Source organism: Glycine soja, chromosome 5, assembly GCF_004193775.1.
Source record: "Glycine soja cultivar W05 chromosome 5, ASM419377v2, whole genome shotgun sequence".
NCBI classification, from domain to species: domain Eukaryota; kingdom Viridiplantae; phylum Streptophyta; class Magnoliopsida; order Fabales; family Fabaceae; genus Glycine; species Glycine soja.
Genome location: NC_041006.1, coordinates 41,421 through 66,913, shown reverse-complemented (window position 1 = coordinate 66,913; position 25,493 = coordinate 41,421). Strand labels below are relative to the sequence as shown.

Here is a 25,493-nt window from a genome sequence, read left to right as displayed (position 1 = left end):
AAAACAGAACCCAATAAATCGAAAACAGTAAATGGCAAGATTATAAAGGACTTGAATGTGGTTGAAAACAGTAAATGGCAAGATTATAAAGGACTTGAATGTGGTTGAAAACATACATATTGTTCATTAACTTGGTCATTATATTGCGACGTGAGTGGTGTCGCAAAGATTTGTATAAGTATTTCAACAAAAAAAAAAAAAAATCACTTTGCCGTTGCCGTTTCATAATTTTTTAGCCTTAACGATGGAAATTACAAGTGTTGACAATTGCTTAAAATTGACCACCTACGATGTAATTGTCTGGATACGTGTCCTCTTGACAACCACTTGAGACTGTTTGTCAGAATGATGTTAGATTATTCCCATATGTTCGTGATTAGAATGAATTGATTTTAAAAGAAAAAATCATCTAATCCTATCATTTTGCTCTTTTTTTAAAAAAAATATTAATTATTCAATAGATTTTGTTTAAAACATTAATCCAATATCATCTAATTTAATTTAAAACGGTTTAAATTGGATCAATTTTTTATATTTTAATCTTACTTTTATTTCTTCCAGATAATATTAATAAATGATAACATATATAATAAATATAAAAATAATAATTTTAAATATCAAATATTTTAAATATATAATTTTTTAAATGTATATCATAAACAGAATATATATAGTATATCAAAACTACACAACTTCAAATTTTATTTATGCATCTTAACTCAAACAATCAATAAAAATTTATCTTTAAATATTTTTTCATAAATAAATATATGCTATAATTTTATAAATATATAAGAAATAAAAATCAAAATATAAGTGGTATGATTTAATTATGGATAAAAATATATGCTTATATACAAATTCAATTTGGATTGGACCGGATCAATTTTACAAATCAAATTCAAAAAATGTTCAATTAAAAATTAATCTATTTTTCAAATTTTATATCTGCTCAATTTTTTTTTCAAATCTCATTGGATAAATCAATTTATGAATGCTCCTAAATTGTAAAATTTCATGTTTTTGAGCGTTTTTTACATTTCAGACTTTTAGCGACTTCCATATTCAAAGAGTCTCCTCAAATATTTCCATACTATTTTTCTTTTGGTTTGAACGCCTAAAGTTGAGGTTTGCCTACATAAGATTTTTCGAGGATTAAATATTACTTTTAATCCATTATATTTTAGTATTTTTCATTTTGATACATTAAACTTAAAAATTCTCATTTTAATACATTATTAACAATTTCATTTTCATCTTTTATTTTTTTTTAAATTTTAGTTTGATCATTTATTTTATTTTTTAAAAAAACCTTAGTACTCCGAGGTTTTAAATTTTGACGAAACATGAAATATAAGTAAAATAATTACTTAAAAATAATAACGGCTAAAATAGTTATTTCAAAATTTAAAATTCACAGAACATTAACATTTTTAATGAAAAACAATAAAAAAATAATCAAAATAAAACTTTTAAAAACATAAAAAAGACTAAAATAAAACTTTCAAAACTTTGATTACCAAAGTGAAAAAAAAATTACTTAAACATTACGAACCTAAAGTGACATTTGATCTTTTTGGAGTACTACCTTCGTTATCCAGTTCCCACCTTAGTCTGGATACATGTAGTCTCGAAAGCCTTTTTTGACAAATCCTCTCTACACATGGAAATAGAGTAACTTTCTACTATCATGTCTCAACAATTAGAAACACTTGGGCTATTTTCTCTTATGAAGAATCACACTCAAGTGTCTAGAAGATTAGTCTGAATAAGTTTAGACTGAAAGCCCGTTTTATAAATAACCCAAAGCATGGGAATTCTAAACAATTCATATAGTCCATAAATATATCAGATCACTCTTATCAGTTTACTGAGTAACTTGTTGGCTTGGAGCTCATGCTCCAACTTCAAGTACTCGAGTACTCGAGGTTCGAATCTGGCATCCTAATGTTAAAAAAAAAAAAAAATCAGATCATTTGGCAAAGCTGTGATCTCGTTTCTTAGCGCATACATGACACTAATCCATCGTCATAATTCACCAAAAGCATTGAAAGAAAATCATACAAGAATATGCAACAAATAGAAATATGAACGGCGCCACTCACTAAGTATAACGACACTTAAAGAATCATAACAAAAATCATGAAATTTTGAAATAAGATTAGATAGGCAGTAGTATCTTGCGCCGCATATTAGGTTAGTTGTCGAACGGACTGAGATCTTCACATTAAGCAGATGACGACAGGTTATAGTCAGCTGTGCAACCATCAGCAGAGGGACATGTCTCAAGCTTTGGCTTCGAGTATATGTCGGCAGAATTAGCAGCTATCAGTGCCTCCACTAATCAATTGCCTTGAATTTTTAGCAGCAATAGATGTACATACAGGAAAAGGCTTTCATTCGATGCCAAAGGACAATGCATCAAAATATTCGGTGGATTGTATAGAGGTTTAAATCTTTAAAATGCACAAAACCCCCCAAAAATCACCGGCAAAAACTTGAGCAGCAGAAATAATAGAATCAGGAAAGATCACAAAACATCCTGCAAAGCCAGATTCAACTCTTGTGCAGATTTTGCAATTGATCCTCCTCTTCTACAGGAAGAGACAACAAATAATGAGAAATTAGCACAAGAAATTTTAAATCACCCTAATAATAAGTCAACTCACTGACCCTCAGTTACTTGAAAGTATTCATGCTTTTTGAGCTTTCAAAATACTAATGTTTCTACGTTTCTTCAGAGAATTTCTAGCTAAATATTTGAAACTATTTACAACTAGTCCACTACTAGCATTGTCAAAACCTGCTTAAATAAAAGGATTTTTTCTTTCAGAAAAGCCAAATAAATAAACTTGAACTGATACCTTGAGAGAGAAGGTAAAAAACGTTTGACTTTTTCAAGCTCCGTGAAGCAGAGGTTGCAACGCTCTAGCCTGAACCTCATAAAAAAACAAAAGATGAATGAGTATATATGCAACACACACACACACACACAAAAAGCCCTGAGGAGTTAACACCTGTTCTCTGCCTCGATATCGACACCAACAGGTTGTGTAGCTGATACAGTTGAATAGATTACTGAACCAAATATTCTGACCAGTTTCAATAGCATTTCCAAGGATATTCCAAGATGTCTACAGATATATAAATATCAAAATTGTCAACACGACTAAATCTATAAAATTGTAATTTTTTTATAAAAATACACCAAAATTCTTCATGTTCTATGTGGATATAATTACAAGTCACAACACTGATTAAAACTCTGTAACTGGAAAAAATTAAGTAGAGTCTTGACAGCTGATCTAAACAGGAAAGCCAAGACACATTACAAGTGATTACACGCAGAATTTATTAGAAAAATAATCATATATTATTGAAGCTGAGACATATAACATGCAATAAAGAGCCAAAGTGCTTGTAGCTCAATTGACACCAGCTCACAACTACAAGATAAGAACTTGTACTTCCCCCACCCTCACAAAGGTTAAGTTATTTGGTAGGTCTTTATAATTTGTTGAATTTTCAGGGTAGATTCCAATATTTTTAAAGTTAACAGAGCCCTTGTATTTCTATCAATTTTTAAATAGGTTGTACTTGCTGGCAGTCATTAACTTTTGCTAAATCATAAACACCTATTTTACAAACACAGATAAAGTCTAAAGATTCATTAACTTGGGCTACACTGCTACGAGTGTCAAATAAAATACCAATGGTTATCTAAGTTTTCAAAGAAGTCTTTATAATTTAGCAAAACTTAAATTGTTAAATAGGTAAATAAGGACTTATGGAAAAAACAAATAGAAGTACAGGGATTCTGTTAAAAAAAATTCAAATTATAGGGAATTCATTTAAAAATTTAGCAAGACTAAGGATAAAGGATCTACTAACTAATTTATCCCAGGAAAAAGAAAAAGACAATAGACAAGATCCTTGAAAGAAATAACAAGTTAATAACTATTAAAATCCAGCAGTTCCTTCACCTTGCGTTTGACTCCTTCAAATAGAAGAATTCAGTTTCCCAACCAGGTTCCTAAACAGAACTAGGGTGCTTACAAGAAAAGTGAATAAATAATGCCTCAGCCTGTCATGTATGTCACTCATCAATTGTATTCTGAAACAAACATTAACAACAAACTTGTACTTGCCTGAGAATAGAGTTTTAACATATCACAGAATTAAGGGACTGTTTGGTTTGAGAAAAGATCTATTTCACTTATTACAAATACCACCATGCTTGCATTTTGTTTCCTATTTTCAAAAATTGTATAGGAAACAGTGAAAATAGAAAACAATAAAAAAAGTTAATGATTACTATTTTCTATACAACATTTGCAAACAGGAAACAAAGTATAAACAAGGTGGCATTCTCATAATTAAAATCAAAATAGAAAATGTTTTCTTAAATTAAGCAGCCCCTAAATTACCGACTTATTATCATGTAAGGATCAGTTGAAGTTTAAATTAATGATTACTGATCAGTGTCACTCTCCTTGGCTCCCTATCGCTTTTCTCCTTGAATAAATTCCTTCCTCTTTCTCTCTCCACAAAATATGAAAAACTCATAATTAATAGTTACTGCATAATACCGTTAAAAGTATCCTTTAAGCTGGTCCAATGCACACAAATTGAGGGAAATTATATTTAATAAAACATCAAACTGAGTGAATCATCACTTTTATGATTCACCCCTTTCCCTTAAATCCCTAAAATGACTCCTCATTCTTGCTGTTGGGAATACCTTCTACACTGGTTAGTATTCATATATTGAGAGAAAATGATATCCAATGAAATTAAGACAAGGTTAATTATGGCCCTAATTACCCACACATTGGATTATTCTAACACCATTTTGCTCCAAAAATGGTCTTCCCCCTCATTCCCACAGAAATCTGGTTATTATTGCAACTGTTATAATAGTGCTGGTGACACTGAACACATGAAAGAAACATTTAACAAACCATGTAACTATCATTTTATTCTTCCTCTTCTCAATTTTGACAATATTTTATGCCCTCGGTTATGCATTTGTCCAGCACAATGCATTTAAAATGCTGCCTTGTATCAGAAGAGATATCACTCACCTTTCCATTTCACTTTGTAGAAGATCGGTTAGAAGTGGCAGAAGACCAGCACATATCTCAAGTGTAATGATATCAATTTTTTCCATTATAATGCTAACAACATCAGCAATCACCTAGAATAAATACAAATAAGACATGAGTATTATAGGAATTTAACATTTGCGAGAAAAAAAATGTATAGTATGTCATCAATACCATAACAAGGACACAAAATAATACTGAGATGCTGTAATGACAAAAAAAAAAGAAAAGCAAACTCAAGATTCTCACAGCATGATCATCCATCTTTGCCATTATGCCAATGACCTCCTTAACATCATTTCTTTCCCAACATCTGAAGACCATCTGCAATATAATGCTTTAAAAGTTCAGCAAATGTACAATTGTAAGTAGGTCTGGTTCAGTTACAAAAATTCTATTTTAGTCTATAGAAATCGTAAATGTTTATTGAAGGGTGTTTTTTCTTTTTATATAAAAACCAATGTTCTCATTTTGCTTGTGCAGGAAAATTTCTCTGGGTCAGGCTGTGGATCCGTCAAATTGGTTTTAAGAAAAATTCAACTCGCCCTAAGAAAAAAAGCTTGCTTCAAACTTCAGAATGGTTAAGTTGGTTGTAGTGATTTGGCATATCTACAATTATAGAGGATTGAAAGAATTTTCTGGTATAAATATTTGCTATTTCCTATTTTTATGGGATAATTCTGGTATAAATATTTGTTATTTCCTCCTTTTATGGGATAAAATGGTCTTAGCTTCTCTGTGGTGCTTGGTGAATAGCTTTCTAAGAGGGGTTCTTCATTTCATATACAAAGTTATTAGCAAGCATTGTCAAGTAGATATGTTTTTTTCTTGTGCGCTCGAGGTTATGTTTGTGGTAGACTCGAAACTCTATAGGATGGTATCGTAAGAAATCAAATATAGAAAATGTCTCATAATATCATCATTGCATCATGGAATATTTTAGAGTATCTAGAATGATTTCTTAGGGGTGCTTTCCACACTTCAATATTTCATGATCAGTTTCCTCAATTAATTAGGATTACGAGTGTAGTATTAGTATAAATAAGGATTACAGAATTAGTATAAACACCATGTATGTATATTATATTATATTATTGGGAGTTTGTTCTCTCTTTTTCTCTTTCCCCACCTAAATCCTTATAATTTCAACAGATATATTATCATCTGATCATGAACTTCTCTCCTCTTCTAGAGTATTTTCTTTTCTCTATTCTAAGAGAAGAAAAAGATGCCGAAGCACATCGTGTTCATCCAAGTTACCTTCCTATAATCCTGACCTGTTGACATTTAATAGCATTCAAAGACCCTTGCTCGTTATCATATAACAGATAGCCGATACACAAATCAAAATAAATTCAAAGAACTCAGTGAAAACTATTAATAAAATCATCAATACCTGTAACTTAGCTGAACGAGCCAGCATTGAACTGAGAAATTCATCATGCTGTTCCATCACATCGGCAATGGAATCTTCATCGGTAGCAGAAATTGTAGCCTTTTCAGTTGATATAGAATGTGCTCTCTGTTTAACTTTGAGGAATAAGGAAATTACATCCTCCAAGAAAAAGAAAACAGGGAAAAGGACACAAAAGACAAAAGCAAACAACTATGTCTCCTCAATACAATTAAATCAAACATTAATAGTGTGTTTGATTTAGAGGATGGAAATAGAAGAATTTTTTTTGAATTAAAGTGAAATGTAAAAGGTGTGGGTCTCACTAAAAAAGTACAAAATTTGTTCCCAATATTACTTCCATCTTTCCTTCCCAACACACTCTGAGGAAGTGTTTGGAAGGAGGATTCTTTTAAATTTCTCAAGAATCTTAGGTTGTGAATGTTAAATTCCCATGTTCGATATGACAATTTTAAAAATCATTCCCAAGAATTTAGCATTCCCAGGAATCATTTTTTAACTATGTTTCCCAGTAAAAATTTCCTATGGGAGGGGTGGGAGTCCAAGATTCCCATGAAGGGCGGAAGTTTTATGTAATGTAAAAACACAATTATTTCATTCAATTCCAGTAATATTTTAGACATTCCCAGGAAATATGATTCCTAGGAAACATGATTCCCAAGAATGAAAAAAGATTTAATACACCAAACACCCCCTAAGTTGCTTCTAAATATACGAACTCTCCAAGTTCAACACAACTGTCTTAACTCATTAAGACGTTGCATATATTTTGCTGATAGAAATGTGCACAATTAAACTATTTTTCAATAGAAATCCTTTATATCATAAGAAAATTCATTAAGAGAACAAAAGTACAAAGGAGGCTATATCCTCCCTGATCAACCAAAACAGAAAAAGTTAAAATAAAGAGTATAAAACAGCATATCCAGCTATCTCTTAACCATATATAAACTGTACTCATCTAGTGTTCTTAATCATAAACAGCACCCATTTAGTCTTAATGGTAATGTATTGATGTATAAGCAAGGTAAAAGACACATTCTCTCTCTGTGATTCTCTTAAAAATTAATTTCAATAAGACAATAACAGCCAGGAAAGAAAAACAAGGCCAATGGAACACATAATCTGGTGGTCATAAGTGTCTGATGAGTGATGAGGCCACATCAGGTTTGAGATGAAGAATATCTCACAGCTTATGTATCAGGTTACATGATGTCCAGGCGATATGCTACTTTCTTCAAGCCAGGCAAAGCAGCATGCAGTTGAGACCAAAGCATCTTTAAGACTAAGGTTATTAAACTCCATGGGTTTAAAATTTTAGAGAAATGCTAGCAACAAACTCTTTTCTATTAGTTGAAATTTATTAGAAACAAGATCATAGGCCCTGTGTAAATGCACGGTTATTAACAAAATCAACAGGAAGAGAAAGAGCAAAAGGAGTGACAGAGTAGAAAGTGAAAAAAATAAAAATAAAGCATCAATTACTGTCCAGTCGACATGTGGCAACGGCTGGACAGATTTAATATATCCATTGATTACAAAATTTTGTAGGTTTCACTTAATGAGCCCCACTAATGAGATTGTAGTTTTCACTAGGTTTTAACCAATAATAAAGAGTATGTTAGAAGGAGTGAGTTACAGAGTATGTTACTAGCACTCCTCAAAATTTTTAGTAAACTTATAAAGGAGAATAATCTCCACTTGTATACAATTTTACTGTTTACATACTTTAAAAAAAAATCCTATACTAGAGTCCAAGAATTGATGGGTAACCCTTTAGTTGCTGGAACTGATGTTTGGTTGACTTGTAAGCAAGTGCCCATGTGCCAATCAAGTGAATTGCCAGCACGTGACAACTATATATAAAATTACACTACGAGTGTGTTTGGATAGATAATTTTAACTGAGGAAAGTAATTTATTAGAGAATTTAAATTTCTTTAATCTAAAATTCATTGTTTGGATTTTTTTATGAAGAATTTAAATTTTTAGAACTTTAAAACAGAATTTTAAACAACTAAAAATGAGGAATTTAAATTTTCTTCTAAAAGATGAGAAATTGAAATTCTCTTCTTGATAGAAGAACCTTCCAAAACGTTTTTGTATTTCCTTTATAACCTTCATCTTCTCTTCCACCTGAAAGTTTCCGAAATCTCGTTCTAGAACTCACAACTCTTCTCTCACGCTGATGATCCTCTTCAAAAAACACCATCTAAGCTCGCGGAGTGTCGACCGGGTGCAGGCGTAGGGGGACACGTAGAACTACTCCCGCCAGTCATGGGAACAGTCGTCGATGCCTATCACGCGGTGGAGGTGCTTGCCGATGCGGAGGGGTCTGGGCCATACCTTGCACCGTTGACTGAATGTTGTGGTCGGGTATAGTGTTGTATGCCGTCGTGTTCCGGTTTCCCTACGACTCTCCATGCCGCATCAATATTCTTCTCTTTGGAAGCACACCAACCATATATTCTCTTCTCTTTGCATTCATTTTCTTTCACACTCACAATTTTGATTTTTTTTATCTAAACACAATTTTGAAAATAAAAGAATTTCAATAGAAGTATTTGAAATTCTTAGAATTTAAAATTTCTCAGAATTTTAAATTCCCTCATCCAAACACACTCTACGAGAATTTCATAGTTTACATAACCAGTTATATAAATTACTTTTGTAAAAAGGCCACCTATAAAATTTTTAACTAAACAGATCCAACCATAAATAATAAAAGGATAAAATTATTATAAGAGTCTAAGAGAATTCAGAAATCTAAAGAAAGGTGAAACTGTTGATTATATTCAACCTAAAGAGAAACTGAGTACAATACAGTTTATATAGCAGTTACATTACTGTAACTGTCAACTAACTTGAGTTAGTTAGTGACAGCTGTCAAATGACAGCTGTCCTAACTAACTGTCTAACTAATACCATCCAACTATAGTTAGACTAACAACATGACTAAAAGAAAAGAAAGAGTTACACCGATCCTATACCCCCCGCAAGCTCATGAAGGGTTGGTACTTGGCAGAATGGTTTTCAACCACTATGAGCTTGGACCTATAAGTAGTGAAATTAGCAGGAATAAAGGACTTTGTTAGGATGTCTGCTCTTTGAACAACAGCTGGAACATGAACCACTTGAAGGTGCTTGGCAATAACTTTTTCCCTAACAAAGAATAAATCCAGCTCCATATGTTTGGTATGAGAATGCACCACAGGATTGTGAGCAAGAGCAACTGTGCTCATGTTATCACAGAAGATGATTGGAGTTGCATGAGGAATATGAAGCTCAGACAGAAGGGATTTTATCCATGTGACTTCTGCTGTTTTCAAGGCTAAGCTGCAATATTCAGCTTCTGTACTGGATCGCGCAACTACAGAATGCTTCTTGGACCACCAATACACCAAGTTAGAGCCGAAGAAGACTGCAGCTCCAGAAGTTGATCTTCTGCATCACAGCAAGCATGCAGAGAGAATGGAGGTCCAGAAGAGGGAGGAAGAAAACCAAAACCGAAATTGATGGTGCCCGCTAAGTATCTGAGAATCCTTTTTACTGCTGCCCAATGTTGCTCATTAGGTTCTGACATGAACTGACACTTTGTTGACAGAGAAGCTAATATCAGGTCTAGTGATTGTTGCATACTGCAAAGCACCCACAACAGACCTGTATAGAGAGGGATCTGAGGATTCATACCCTGACTTGGTTAACTTGCACCCACCAACCATTTGAGAGGAGATGGGGTTAGCTTCATCCATCTTAGTACTGATCAACAAATCTTGAATATACTTGGACTGACTTAGAATAAGAGCATCATTGGGTTGAGATCTGACATCAATACCCAGAAAATAATCAAGAGTCCCTAGATCTTTTAGGGAAAACTCAGAATTGAGTTTGGTAACTAGAGATTTAATGGAAATGGGGTTGTTCCTTGACAATAATGTCATCAGCATACACTCACATGTAGATCACAGTGCTGGAATCAGTGTAGACGAACAGTGAAGGGTCACACTTGCTGGACCTGAAATTAAATTGATGTAGAGTAGCCTTAAGTTTATCAAACCAAGCTCCAGGAGCTTGTTTTAAGCCATAAATGTAAATGGCTTTGTGCACTTTGCACACAAGATGCTTGTTGGAATCCTCAAATCCAGGAGGCTGACTCATATAGATATCCTCTTCAAGAGTGCCATTCAAAAAGGCATTGTTGACATCTAACTGTTGAAGACCTCAGTTGAGAGTGATGGCAAGGGATAGGAGGATTCTGACAGTTACTGGTTTGATTACAGGAGAGAATGTCTCATTGTAATCAGAACCAAGTTTCTGATGAAATCCCTTTGCCACAAGTCTGGCTTTATACTTGCTGACAGTCCCATCAAGATTCTCTTTTATCTGAAAGACCTACTTACAGCCAATAGAGGATCTAGAGGGAGGAAGGTCAGTAAGAGGCCAGGTGCCATTGCTCATCAAAGTTTCATATTCAGCCTTCATTGCTGCATACCAAGTGGGATTGGAAAGTGCTGTCTTGGTAGACTTTGGTTCAGAGTGTGCTAATAGAAGAGTAGGATGTAGTCTGGGTTTAACAACACCAGCTTTGGCCCTGGTGCACATAGGACGCACATTAGCAGGTCTGATAGAAGCATCAGGAGGAGCAGTGCCTTGAGGTAAGGATTCTGCAGCAGGAGAAGCAGAAAAAGACTCTCTTGCAGTAGAAGCAGAAAAAGACTGAGGTTCACCTTGCTGTGAAGGAGAGGAACTACATGATGAAGAGGTGGATAAAGCTGGTGGTACTGCTGCTTGTGGAGCAACAGATGCTGTCTGAGAAGTATTAGCAGAAGAGGCTAGGGAAAAATTCTGATGAGACTGCAGAACAGTTAAGGTGCTTGGATTGGCAGTCCTTGTTGATGAAGGCTGATCAGGTTTACCCATCAAGTGAGGAAAGGGAAACTTGAGTTCATTGAAAACATCATCTTTGGAGACATAGATTCTGCCATCTGCAGCAAGGCACTTGTAGCCTTTATGAGAAAGAGAGTATCCCAAAAATACACACTCTCGAGACCTTGGTTGCAGCTTGTGTTGGTTATAGGGTCTGAGGAGAGGAAAGCATGCACATCCAAAAAATTTAAGAAACTTGTAATCTGGGAGCTTGTGAAACAGCTTTTGAAAGGGACCTTCATTTTGGATTGCTGAAGAGGGAAGTCTGTTTATTAGATAAACACTGGAGGTGACAGCATGATCCCAATATTCAAGAGACATTGAAGCTTGAGACAGCATAGTCAAGGCTGTTTCTACTATGTGTCTGTGCTTTCTCTCTACAACACCATTCTGATGGTGTGTATGAGGGCAAAGAAGCCTGTGCAGAATGCCAAGATCTGCAAGATACTTAGAAAAAGGTATATATTCCCCTCCCCAGTCTGATTAAACAGCTTTAATAGGCAAGTTAAATTGAGTTTTAACCATAGTTTGAAATTGTTTAAAAATACTTGGTGTGTCTGATTTACTTTTCAACAAATATAGCCAAGAAAATTGAGTGTGAGCATCAACAAAGGTCACATAATACCTATAACCTGAGCTAGAAGAAATGGGAGAAGGACCCCACAAGTCATTCTAAATGAGCTCAAAAGGTGAGGAATAAACAGTAAGGGAAGGAGAAGATGGTATATGAGACTCGCCAATGCAACAATGTGAACAAAAATCAGAACCTGTTTTATTGATAATAGGAAGATTACAAAGTTGAGATACAATTTTCATAACACCAGCATTGGGGTGCCCCAATCTGGAATGCCAAATGGCAAAAGAAACATCACTACTAGAAACAGTATTTACATGAGAGGGATTAGTAACCCTATTTACAAAAACCGAAGTAGAATTTGAAGACAAGACATCAGAGACAGGTTCTGAAATGGTATTGACAGTGAAAGGAGGCTTGAGTTGCTGGCTAGCTGACTGAAGTAAATCAGGGAACTGGTAAAGACCATCACAGCCAACCATCCCTTTGAGCAGCACCTCTTTAGAACCCTTTGACCAAACAAAAAGCAGGATGAAACTCAAAAAAGACAGAGTTATCGTTGCAAAGTTGACTCACGCTTATCAAATTTTTAGTTATGGAAGGAACAAAAAGAAGATTATAAAGAACAAGAGGAAATTTAGAATTAAAAAGAGACTTGAAAGATGTTACTCCTGAGGAGTTTATATTCAACCCTTGACCATTACCAGTAGTGATCTGGTCTGGTCCTTCAAAAGGTGTGGTTTGCTGAATATTTTGGGAAACATTGGTGACATGATGAGATGCCCGGGTCGGGATACCAGTTCTGTGAAGGTGCAGGTTGAACACTGGTTAGATGGGCTTGTGGAGGAGGGAATGAAGGCTGAGGATTGTTGGGATATTGGTTTGGGTATGTATTAGAGTACTGGAAACTGGGATTAGAGTTCCACTGTTGATTGGAATTCTGGTTTGTGTATTGTTGAGCCATTGGCTGGGTAGGAACATAATAATCATCAACCTTTTGAGAAATACCACGACCGCCGCCACGAGAGAAATTCCAACCACCTCCACAGCCATTGTTGAGATACCGATTACTGTCATAGTAATTGTTGTAGTTCGAATTAGTATCACGAGCAGAACTGTTTTGAGCCTGAGCAACCTTGACTTGCGGCTCTGCAGTGACAGTATTGTTGGCACTCCCTTGCTAAGAGGAATTGGGGCTAAAATTAGGTTTAGCAGCTTCTGTGAGATTAATTGAAACAAGCAATTTCTTGCGAGACTTGGTCAATCCGAGTTTCATGAGCAAGGAGAGTCTCAACTTCATCAACAGAAAGCAGTTCAAACCTACAACTGATGAGAGCAACGAGAGACTCAAACTCATCCGGTAAACCATCAAGAATTATGTCAACATGTTCACTGCCCGGAAAAAACTCCCCAATAGATGAGAGAGAATCAATTAAGGTTTGAATTCGAAGATATTCAGAAATGGAACAATTATCAAGTGAAATGTTTCGAAGATCATTGCGAAGTTGCTTCTTCTTCGCACAAAAAATAGACTGGAAATGTGAATGAAGCTTATCCCAGAGATGCCAGGAGGACTTACAACTAATGAGTCTAGGAAGAACTTCGCTGGAGGTCATGGACTGAAGCCACGAAGTCTTGTTGTTCCCACAGCAAGAACTCAGACGAAATGTTGCCAGCATTGTGATCAGCGAGCGACGCAAACCACGGTGGAATTTGGGGATTTGCGAGAAGATAATGGAGTCAGTGTCCTTTGATCACATGCTCAACCTGTTGACACTACAGCAGATAGTTGGAATTGGTGAGGTTTTCCGAAATCGAGTGCAAGATATCCTTTGCAGGTGTGAAGGAAGAAGTGGCAGCGACCGGTGTAGGCGTCTCTACATGCACTGGAATCGCGTTCACCAGAATTGCATCATTTACCGAAACTTCATTGTTCCCCGGCAGCAGAGGAGGAGGAGGAGGAGGATTGTAAGAAGCGGAAGCCATGAAGAAAAGCTAAGGATCAAAAAACTAGCGAAGGATCGAAAACCAGCTCTGTGATACTATAAAAGAGTTTAAGAGAATTCAGAAATCTAAAGTGAGGTGAAACTGTTGATTGTATTCAACCCAAAGAGAAACTGAGTACAATACAGTTTATATAGCAGTTACATAACTGTAATGGTCAACTAACTTGAGTTAGTCAGTGACAGCTTTCAAACAGCTGTCCTAACTAACTGCCTAACTAATATCATCCAACTATAGTTACTGACTAACAGCATGACTAAAAGAAAAGAAAGAGTTACACCGAGTAAGTATACCCCTATATATTAGATGTACACTATCCAATAGGAATCAAGAAATGAATCATCCTATTTTTAGGTAAATAATGAGTAATGCTTCCTTTAGTAGTTTCTCAATGTATACTTTATGTGGATGCAATTAGCCAATTATGCAGCTTTGTCTCAATTAATTAAATTGACTGTTAAACTTTGAACTACAGCCTAACGTTTCTACAAAAGAAAAATACACTAATATTTAGATCAAAAGCTTCCACATGTTGCCGAAATTGCAAACATGTAATACCAGCAATAATAGAATATATTGAGGAGATAAGGAAAAAATGCACATCTTAAACATGTTTAGAATTTGTATAATGTTTTATACAAGGAAGAATAAGAATAAGAACAGAAACAGAAATACAAAGGAGTGGTAGGTGAATGAAAGAAGAAAGAAAAGGGAAGCTAAGAGAGTAGTATCCTAAAGAGATCAAGGGACAAGAGAGGTGCAGTCAATTGAGGTGTTAGTTATGGGGCAGGGAGAAATGATAAATTGAGGAGAAGGAAGGAGATATAATAGTATGAGTGGAGGGGGATATATGAGAAAGGTAAGGAGATGAGAGAAGGGTGGGAAAAAAAGTAGTGAATAGAGGTAAGCTAAGGTAAGCCTATTCTTAAGCCAAAAGTGAGGTTCAAGGACCCATTAAAGCACTGTCATTTTCTTCCATTCAGCAATCTTTGGTTGCAATCTGAGCTCATAGTGTCTCTTATTTGTATATTTCATCGGTCATTAGTTCCCATCATATTACATGCAGTACTTTTCACAAGTACAAACCAAAAGAAAACAATCACAGTTTACCCTTGGCCCTTATAGTAGAAAGGGTAAGCATACAAAAGAAGTATAACTATATAAGAGTCCACTTATTCTGACACTAACTTGAATGCCCTCACCCTAATAAAATAATTTTCTGCACATTCTTACAGAAGAAAGGTTCAATTACACAAGTATTTTTTGTGTTCTTTAAGTTTTATGTCTGTAAACAAAATTATGATGCATTAATCGTCACGTATAACAGAAGGTAGAAATAGAAAGGCAAGAAAATTATCATAGCAAACAATACGAAAAGGTATAATACCCCACTGAAAGGGAGCACATGAACTGATGATATCCTTCCATGAGAAATCCCTTGTCTAGGTCCCTCATAATTAAGAGATCGTTCCCTCTTTTCTAAATTGAGAAGTGATCGCATTCTCCCTATATATATCATAAATGGCATAAAATTAAGAAACCATCTAAATTAATGACAATCATCAACAATTTACACAAAGAAAGATACCTCCTTTTTGTACTTCGACAGAACATACATCTCTGTTCACTTTCAGGCCTCGAGCTTCATCTGGCACAAGACAGAACTCTAAACACTATTAATACACCATCCAACAGAACAAAGACATCCAGATTTTCACTAACAAATGCTCATCAATCATTGTAACAATCATAACATGGTGCAGTGGACTTTCACACCATTTTGGGGCTTTAGGTTACTTTGGCTAGGTAAGTTTCTGTTTAGTCTCATTATATCCTTGAATTCAGTGTCCATGTAAATTCACAAATCAAAACAGCTACATGCAGAACACTAAAGAGAAGACATAAGCACAGGCCCTTCCCATGACAGGTTGAGACACATTGATAAACCCCTAATCATTCCTAATACGCAAATCACATTGGAAAGTTAAAGCTTCCTGCAAATTAACACTGTTACAGGAGACCTATGCCCCACAAAATTATTAACAGCATATTAATGTTAGATGATAGGATGACTGGGAAAACATGTTATCTTTTCTTATAACATCCCATATTCATGGTAGCCCAAAAAGCATAAAACAAGAATCGCTTGCTATAGTAATTAAAGGTCAATTTCTGTTATTGCAGATTGGGGCTTCTCACCATAGCACATGACTCACTTGTATACAATTTTTTTTACAGGTGTGGTATGTAAATCAAACTATGTTTATCTTCCACAAAACTAATTTCCATCCCACACTTGTATTACTTTCTTATTGTGAGTAACACAAGGGCTTTCTGGCTCAGGCACAAGACATGTATTGAAATAAGATAATATCTAGAGAAGCAAGAAATATTATCTGTATAAAAAAAAAAAACACTCAAAAGCTTAAGTCAAAAGTACTTAAAAATGGCCTTGATTAGACATGTCACCATCCACATCTGATTTGAATGTAGCAGAAATGTAATCTGAAACTTGTACCTATTAGTACCTCTGGTACTCATTTAATACATATATATTATTTTGGCTGATAAAAAAAAAAATGTCACCATCCACATGAAACTTTGTTACATGTAGATATTAGATAAAGCACATTAATTCATAACTTGGCCGAAGAAATTTTTTTTAATTCATACAATAAATCTGTTGAAATTATAAGATCTAGATATGGAAGGAGTAAAAGAGAGAAAGCAGACTCCTAGTAGTTTGTATTAGATTAATATGGTGTAATAATGTGTTAAAATACACTAAAATGTTCTCATTTGTTTTTCAAGCTCAAAAGGTAAAGTCCTCGGCATGAAAGGTTGTGCTGGAATCTCAGATTGACTAGTAATATGGCCAAAATGGTGTATACAAGTGAGGGTAACCCTCACTGCAAGCCCAAATTCTAAAAAGTGTATTACAATTTCAAGTGCAAGTTCATGCACACAAATACAATAAGAACACCAAACCTAATCAGAGAGGGTACTAAATTCGGAAACAATGCCCAACATTGCTTGTTCATTTAAATATTAATTGATTCCACGATACTTTTTTATAAACAAAGAACTTAATTTAATAAGAAACAAAGGAGAGGCAGAAAAGCTAGAGGTTAATAAATCCTCAAAAACTAAACCAAGAATGCAAGGAAATGAAGTAATGAACAAAAAAAAGGAAAACGATACATGTAACACAGCATGCTAATCTCTCTAAAGATATAATCTAATGATCTGTGATATTTGTACTTTTGTAGATATTCTTATTTCTTACAACAAGATCATTTGCTTAAGTGATTCCAATACTATGGTCAACCAACCATTTGACAAAAAAGTTGTTAAGGACTTGGACAATTGCAATAACACTAAAAGTTCAAGTTACAATTAAATAGATTATGACAAAATAACATATTGCATAAATACCAATGGAAAACAAGCATAGTTGTGTTGTTGTCGATATAGGATTTGTGTAAAACTTCATGCTGATTACTAGCACTGGGCTCTATCAATTTATTCATATTTACTAGTCTCAAGAAACCTACTATAATTTAAGCCTTTCAAAGATGTAGATATACCTTGCATTGAGCTGACAGAAACAGGGAAATTATTTTTATCTGCAAAACCACTTAATTCAATACCCTTAGAAGCTGCAGATTCGTTTACAGGAGAGAGGGGCTTATCCACATCATCTCTGTTGTTTGGAAATTTATGTATATCTTCTGCCTTTGACTGCAAGGGGAATGGCATTGTTCTTCCAGAAACACCAACTTCTTTTCTAGAATCAGCTACAGGCTCAGATCTCATGCTAGTTCTGGGGACAATTATGGGTATAATATCTGATTTATTGATAAGTGGAACACTGGATGCTGTATGAGATTTCAAAGAACTCCTTTTCTGAGCTGTTGTATTAAGCACTGTTGTTGAACCACCGGGTACTGCTTTGGGACCAGAGTTCAAATTGATCCTTTGAGGAGTACTTGGTGCACTTCCTGTGGCTTCATGCAATCCATAAGATCACATAGTGAGCAAGTAATGATATTAATTGACAATAGGATCCAAATGGATCCAGATAAAGATTAATCAAACAATTCAATCAAAACAAATGCAAAAAAATAAAATAAAAGATTGAAAATAGAGGAAGAATATATACATGCCAAACATTTCCCCTCCTTTAAGGAGTCTGAATCTTGAGAAACGGACAACCTTCCAAGAGACCTTATTTCTTTTAGTAATTGATCTGGATTTTGTGAAACAGATAGCCTAGCCTTAGCAGTGATCTCATTCAGTACAGTCATATTTCCACTTGAAGATTTAGTTTCTGAATGGCCATTTAGATGGTTCACATTATTAAGTGCATATGGTTCTATACGCTGGACAAGAGGTCAGAAATGTAAAAAAGACACATTAGTATTAAATGGTATCAAATACAACATTCATATAAGCAGAAAAAAATTCTCTTGAAGATAAGTGCATTTACCGAGATGTCCACAACCCAGACTCCAACACAGCTTTGATTGTATGAGCAACCAAGAAGTTTTCCTTCATGAACATTAAGATCTGACAATCTAGACCAACCCACATCCACCATATCATGGCATCTTATAGGTTCCCAAGAGAAAACCTAAACAGAATCAAGCAGAACATCGTTACCTTGATAAATGATAACCTTAAATAAATCAACTAAAAACAGGGCTTACCTTCAAACTCTCATGTAAACCACAAAGCAGGGTCCTCCCATCAGGACTAAAAGTAAGAGAACGCACTCCCGTTGTCTAAAAATTAAAAATAAAAAACAAATAAAACAAAATTAACTTGATTAATTGATCCTAAACTGATCATCCAGGTGAAAATGGTATATGTACTAAACAAAAAGTACCTCAGGACCAGCTGAACCAATAAGCTCAAAGGTTTCGAGGTCCCAGAATTTAACTGTTCTATCTGCTGAGCCTAAACCCAGGAAAGAGATAAATGAAATAAAAATTACACTTGACTTCATTCAAATTAAAAAAAAAAATAGATACTTCCAAAAGAAAACACAAGAACCCGGCACTGTATGTGATGCAGTATAAATAAAATAACATAAAGTCATCAACAATTATTATTATTTGTTTATTTTTTTATAAGAAAATTTCTTAGTGTTTAAACTTAGGGTATCCCATGTTAAATATTATTGTGTTCAGTAAGTTATATCGTGTTAAGTGTGATTGATAGGGTGTGTATGTTAGGTAAGCCCAATGTGCGACTGCTGTTTTCTGTTAGTTAAGGAGTTTTGAGTTAGTGATTTTTAGTTAGAACTTTAACAGAATATGACAAAGATAGGCTATAAAGAGATAGGGAGAGAAGACCAGAGGTATTCTGTTTGGAGATTGATTGTGGAGGGAGAGATCTAAGGCTCTTGAAATCCTGAGAGGAACAACTTGTATTCATCCTTTCATTTCCTAACCAGGGTTCACCATTGATCCAGCCTGAGGGAAATCTCATCAATAAACTTTTATCTTTTCTTTCATTCTTTCTCTAATATCTGAACCAATAGTATTTATCAACTGATAATAGAGCTCCCACTCTGAGAAGTCTTTCATGGTGCACACAAGAATGAAAACCAAACTGGAATTCTAGGGAGAGGGCTCAAATCTTCAATGAAACAGGTGGAAGAAGACAGCCAGCAGACAAGGAGAGACAAGGAGCTGTAGTAGGTTGAGTGAAGAGGCTGGAAGATATCAGAAGGGTTATCTCAAAATATCCAAAGGGGGAGGGGGTAGCATATCCTTTTGGAGGAATTAATGCTAAGGAGGTTGGTTTTGGAGGGAGAAATAGTTGGCCTGTCACACCATGGGCCTTGCAAGTTGAGTATTTTATGCCATGCCAACTATTCACTATAGAGCTAATTAACAACTATTAAACATATCAACAAACAAAGAAAAATCAAACACACCCTTGCTTGTCAAGGTAGTAAGGTACTAATTTTCAAGATTTCATCAGAAAAGTAAGACTAACCTGTTGCTAGTAGAAACTCATTGGGATGAAAATCTATACATTGGACCTGGCCCTCGTGACATTTAAAATCATGCAAGAGTTTCCCCGCAGTCAGATCCCATAACTGCAAACATATATACACTATAATTTACATCATTTTTTTCCAAAAAAAAAAAAAAGGTCCTCATTTACAAGTGTAGTACAACCATGCAAGCCAAATTTACATTAATCACAAACCATAAAAATATTAAGATATACATATTGCAAATTATGCATTAAGTCCATGATAATGAGTAAAGAACTTTACAGACTTTCAAGAAGTCATACTGAAGTTTAAAGGAATAGAACATGCTTAGCCAAATCTTCTTCATGGAAAACCTGCTTTATTTAGATGGGGAAAATCATATGGTTTTATGAAATCATGTGCTATTGCTCGAATCCGTGGTCAACCTATTTCCAATAGGAGCAGTTGACAATTGAATCCTAAAGTAAGTCAAGATTAGATAGCTCGATCCAAAATACAGTGGCAAAGGGGACATTTCTTTTATATATATACACACACAGACACAAAATGGAGAAAAAGATGCAAAAAGTAATCATTATAATTTATAAGTAGACTTAAGAAAGCAGCAAGGCTGTCCAATCTGTCTGTCACTAGGAGCAACTTCTTTTTTTTTTGCTCAGCAAAAGTAATTATGTATTATATATTTGAAAGAGTACCAGTGGTACTGTAGTTACACGTTAATAAATATGTGTCTAGCAGGATTACAGTTTGTAACTGAACCTAGCTGAGAGCACAATAAAAAGTTACAGGATACATCTTCACCCATTCCCTCCTAACTACTAAACCCCTCCTAGGAGCAACTTCTTGAAATAATAGGACATATATCCTCCAAAACAAGGGGGAAAAGATATAAAAAAGTAATAATAGTAAGCATACTCAAGAATGCAGTAAGGTTGCTCAATCTCTGCATGTCAGTAGGAGCAGGCAACTCCTTGAAACAGCCATAAGCTCAACAGCAAAGAAAGTCCAATAAACATTATCCTATCCTAAAGCAAGTTTATGGCAAGGGACATCCTTAAAGAAAATGCAAGCATTTCCCTCCAATCAAATGCACCAAATAACTGCAGCAATAGCACACATCCACAAAATTAGCCTCCTTATTTTTGCTGAACCTTTTATAAAGAGAAGTGCAAAGTTGAGGGACACATTCCATGTTTACAAAGAACGTCATCTTTTTCTTTGGCATTGTTTGGATTGTGAAAGGTAGAGCACATGATAAGCTTCAATAAGACCATTCTACACACCCCTAAAGAGCAGCCACCTCAAGAAATCTACAACTAAGGTGAAAAGAAAAGGAGAAAAAGGGTCACCCTGCCTACCAAACCAAGATTAGATTCCTGTTCACAGTCAATGAGAAAGTAGCAGTCCACAATAGACTTCATAGTACACCAAGAAAGTTGCAAATCCCACCATGAACAGCTTAAATTCTTACTTTATCTTTACTACCATTACCGTGTGACCTCAAATTATCATGTTTATTATGTTCACCTTTTTTATTTGTTCTCTCTTCTTACTGAGAACCCAGCATTTCATGAAACATTATATTATGGTTACAACAGTAGACAGCTGAACTTGCCCTTTACCTTTGACCCGGGCAGTTTTCATTACATCCTCCCCGACATGGAGCAAGCTAGAACCATGATTCTTAATTATGGTTTTTTATTAGTTTCTTAATTATGGTTATTTGAGACTCTTAGAAAGTGGGTTATGGACCTAACTCAACTCTACAAAACCGGCTTGTAAGGTGAAGGTTGCCCCCCACTTATATACACTATATTAGCCTCATCACTAAGCGATGTGGGACCTCCAACAGAGACAAAACATGCAAGATGCAACTATATATGGTTCAATATGGTTGACTACTTTCTCCTTTTCTAGTTGGCATACAATATTTAACAATAATAAAAACTATTTCAGTATTTCTTTGAAATCTGTCGTGTATAAGTTTGAAGGGAGGCTCTGTAGGCATGTTGGTTTCAACAAACATAGATAATAGATAAGTTCAAATTATTTATGTACATCAATGATAAATAACCATGTTAGGGAATCTGACTCTGTTAATAACCATGTTAGGGAATCTGACTCTGTTAATATCATGATTAAGGAAGTCAATTCTAACCTTTACAGTATTGTCCTCTCCACCAGAAACAACCCAGCGCCCATCTGGGGTAAACCTAATTGCATTTACCCCTCGAGTGTGGCCTTTGTAAGTATGGATACAACCCTTCTTTCTGATGTCCCATATCTTAAGATTAGTATCTAAAGAACCAGATGCAAAGAACTCTCCAAAAGGATGGAAGTCCACTGATGTACAATTGGACCTATGACTGGTAAGAGTACGAACAACTACCAAAGAAACATAGCAAGTCAAAGATCCAATTTAAAAATTTTATGGTAAAAATAATGAATATATTTTGTGAGACTACTCAAATCTCTTTTCATTGGTGTTTTAAAACCATTAAAGGAAATGGCAAGCAACTGCATACTCTTTGCCTCTTCTAAGTCCCAAAGTTTGATGGTACCACTCGCAGCTCCAGCAGCTACCAACACTTCAGAGGAATCAAAGCTTACAGAATCTATTCCACTTGAATGTCCTGACAGGCTCTGCAAGAGGAGAAACAACTCTTACTGAAAATAGATAAATAAATATTCTCTCTTTTCTGTTAAAGGAATATATTTTTATGAAATATGAATGAGACAGACAAAAGCAAATAAAAAGATGATAGCAGTATCATGTTTTTTTTTATCAGCAAAAATATAATATATTGATAGCAGTATCATGTATATAAAACCAAGAAACAAAATGCATCTAGACCAATCAGTTGTCCACAAGGGCCAAGAAGACATCCCAATAGCTAAGAATTGAGTAACATCTTGAAGATCTAACGGGGGTAGAATTTATCAGAAGGGGATAAGCTACACCTGTTGTGTTGTCTTTAACTGAACCCAGAAAAAAAATGGAATCCACTCTCTTTGAACATCTTAGAGAGGAATCCCTTTCATACTTCATGAAATAAATACCATAAAAATGCCAACAAGACAAAAAAAACAAGGGGATATATTCTAGCCTTAAAATTTTTGGGCGTGTTTACATTTGATTCCAGCCAACTACACCAAAGCCCAGCATACAAGGAGCATATTCACAATATGTAAGAACAGGCCTAAATAAAAGAAATAGAAATGATGATGTCATGATGATACATCAAGTATAACTGAAATTAATTCAATCCTACCTTGACAAGAAGTTCTGATGCAAAAGCATCCAAACAACATTTTCCTCACAGTGACCATTTAATGTGCAAGTTAGCTAAATGTGAAAGGGCACAAAGAAAACAATGCATACGAACAATGAATGACATAAAATCCTTGTCCAGAGAAGAGTAGAGGAGAACGAACCAGTATGGCATTAGGTTTGCCAATAGCCCAAAGATTGACCTTGTGATCTTCACCTCCAGTGACAAGAACCCTGGATGATTTCCGTCCAATCTTGAGGCAATTGACGGTAGAAGCATGTGCTACAAATTCCTCTGGACATAACTCGTCAAGGCCAAGTCACACACACCAAGTAGAGAGAGAGAGAGAGAGAGAGAGAGAGAAAGAGAGATCTGCAGATAGAAAATGGAGGGCAAGTGCATAGATCAAACAAAATGTAAAGCACAGACAAACAAGAGATGAAGGATACGAAGCTTGTAAGCGCGTTTGGTAGTCATCAGTATGAATCAAAACCCTAGCAATTGTAGTTGCGACAGGAACAGCGGCTCTCGATTTGAGACATTCGAGAGATCTAATTTGGTACTCTAAGATTCCCAGATCTTCACTACCCACAGCTGCCCCCAGCGCCGACAAAATACAATATACGAGTTAGTTAGTCAGTGACTGCAGATCAAAATCAAAGTGAAACTGAAATGAAACAAAGACGAACCTAACCTTTATTTTAATTCTTTTTTTGTTCGCATTCGGTGGTTGCAGTTGCAGTGAGCGAACAAATAACTCAGATAAATAGATACATTCACTTCCTAAACTTGTTACAGTTTTAGCGCGCGCGCACTAGCAGAGAGAGTGTTGCACAAGATAAGCATGAAAAATTTAGGAGTCTAGACAGAGTAATATTGCTAATGCCACCGTGGCATGGAGCAAAGGCTTCAGTTTCCTCTATCACCGCAAGCGCAGCGAAGATCTGCGACTGTGTGCCCAAACCCAAAGCTCAAACAAAGAAAGAAGAGAAGAGAGTAGAGAGGCGCTTTCACGATTTGTGTGTGACTGTTTCCCTCGGTAGTCGGTAATGATAATGCTTATGTTCAAATTAACCTGAGAGTGGGAAGGTTCAACATCTAAATATCAAAATCTATTTATTATCTATCGATAACACACATTTTTTAAATGATTTTATTCTTCATCAATGTATTCTTTTTTTTTTTTTACAATTATTCTACTACTTTTTAATTAGTTACTTTATTTTTTTTCTTTTTTTAACTTCTAAATTTTTCTTTTTCTTTTATTTATTTAAAATATATAAAGAGACATGAATTATCCTCTTCCCCTAATAAATACATAAGGAAAATGGGTAAATATATGTCAAAGCTACGTTCCTCGTTTAATCCTTTGCCTCCCTCCTTTCGCAAATCAAAATTGAAAGACCACGCAACAAAACTCAACTCCGCTTCACCTTTCTGATCTTTACTTACCTTCTTTTATCATTCATCTCCCACTCAGGACCACAATTTGCTTTCTTTTTCATTGTCATAAATTGTTTCGGTTTTTTTCAGTTTAAAATATGAAATTAGTATTTTTTTTTATAGCTTCTACAGTTTTTTGGGTAATATTTTCTCTCTCTTATGTGTGACATTTTCTTATATTCAGCTTTAATATTCTAGACTCTGCAATAATGTGTAATAAAAAAAAACTTTGTACTATTTATACAAAAGGAAATAGATGTTTGATATTAATGGTCTTAAATGTTCAAATCTAGACATTTTAATAGAAAATTTATTGCTGGAAAAATCAAATGGAATGATCCAACTATAATTGGGGTTAGATTAGGGTTAAGACACACCATATAAAAATTAGTCTTTTTGGTTCGGTCAGGATGACTCGACAGACCACTCATTAGTCCGGTTAGTAATATATAATAAATATTAAATAAAAGATAGTAACTTATTAATATTATTTGTAATTTTATATTACAATTTTGTATTTTTTAAAAGAACACAAAATGTATAATGTAATAAATATAGCATAAAATACATAATAAATAATTTGTTGCCTTTCAGAAAAAAATTATATATTTTTTTCACATAGAATCAATTTTTTAACTTTTTTATTTCTAAATTGGTCTGAATAGGTTCGGTGGCCTGGTAGCCTGATATAGGACTGGGCCTAAGAAATTCCAACTCATAAGAATATGGATTAGGCTTGGATTGAA

At 34.8% G+C, this 25,493-nt stretch overlaps 1 protein-coding gene across 1 annotated transcript; it reads right to left on the bottom strand.

Annotated features, from left to right (window-relative positions):
- Positions 1 to 1,773: 1,773 nt before the first annotated feature.
- LOC114411622 (katanin p80 WD40 repeat-containing subunit B1 homolog) lies at positions 1,774 to 24,376 on the bottom strand. The gene is made up of 19 exons (XM_028375244.1): positions 23,999 to 24,376; positions 23,754 to 23,898; positions 23,468 to 23,598; positions 22,558 to 22,675; positions 22,191 to 22,417; positions 20,029 to 20,131; positions 18,911 to 18,981; positions 18,732 to 18,806; positions 18,512 to 18,655; positions 18,185 to 18,404; positions 17,610 to 18,029; positions 15,611 to 15,670; positions 15,410 to 15,528; positions 6,502 to 6,627; positions 5,355 to 5,429; positions 5,085 to 5,197; positions 3,018 to 3,134; positions 2,865 to 2,933; positions 1,774 to 2,594 (listed from the first exon to the last, which is right to left on the bottom strand). The coding sequence occupies exons 2-19, from the start codon at positions 23,779 to 23,781 to the stop codon at positions 2,531 to 2,533; spliced, it is 2,280 nt and encodes a 759-aa protein (XP_028231045.1). The 5' UTR covers positions 23,782 to 23,898; positions 23,999 to 24,376; the 3' UTR covers positions 1,774 to 2,530.
- Positions 24,377 to 25,493: the final 1,117 nt, after the last annotated feature.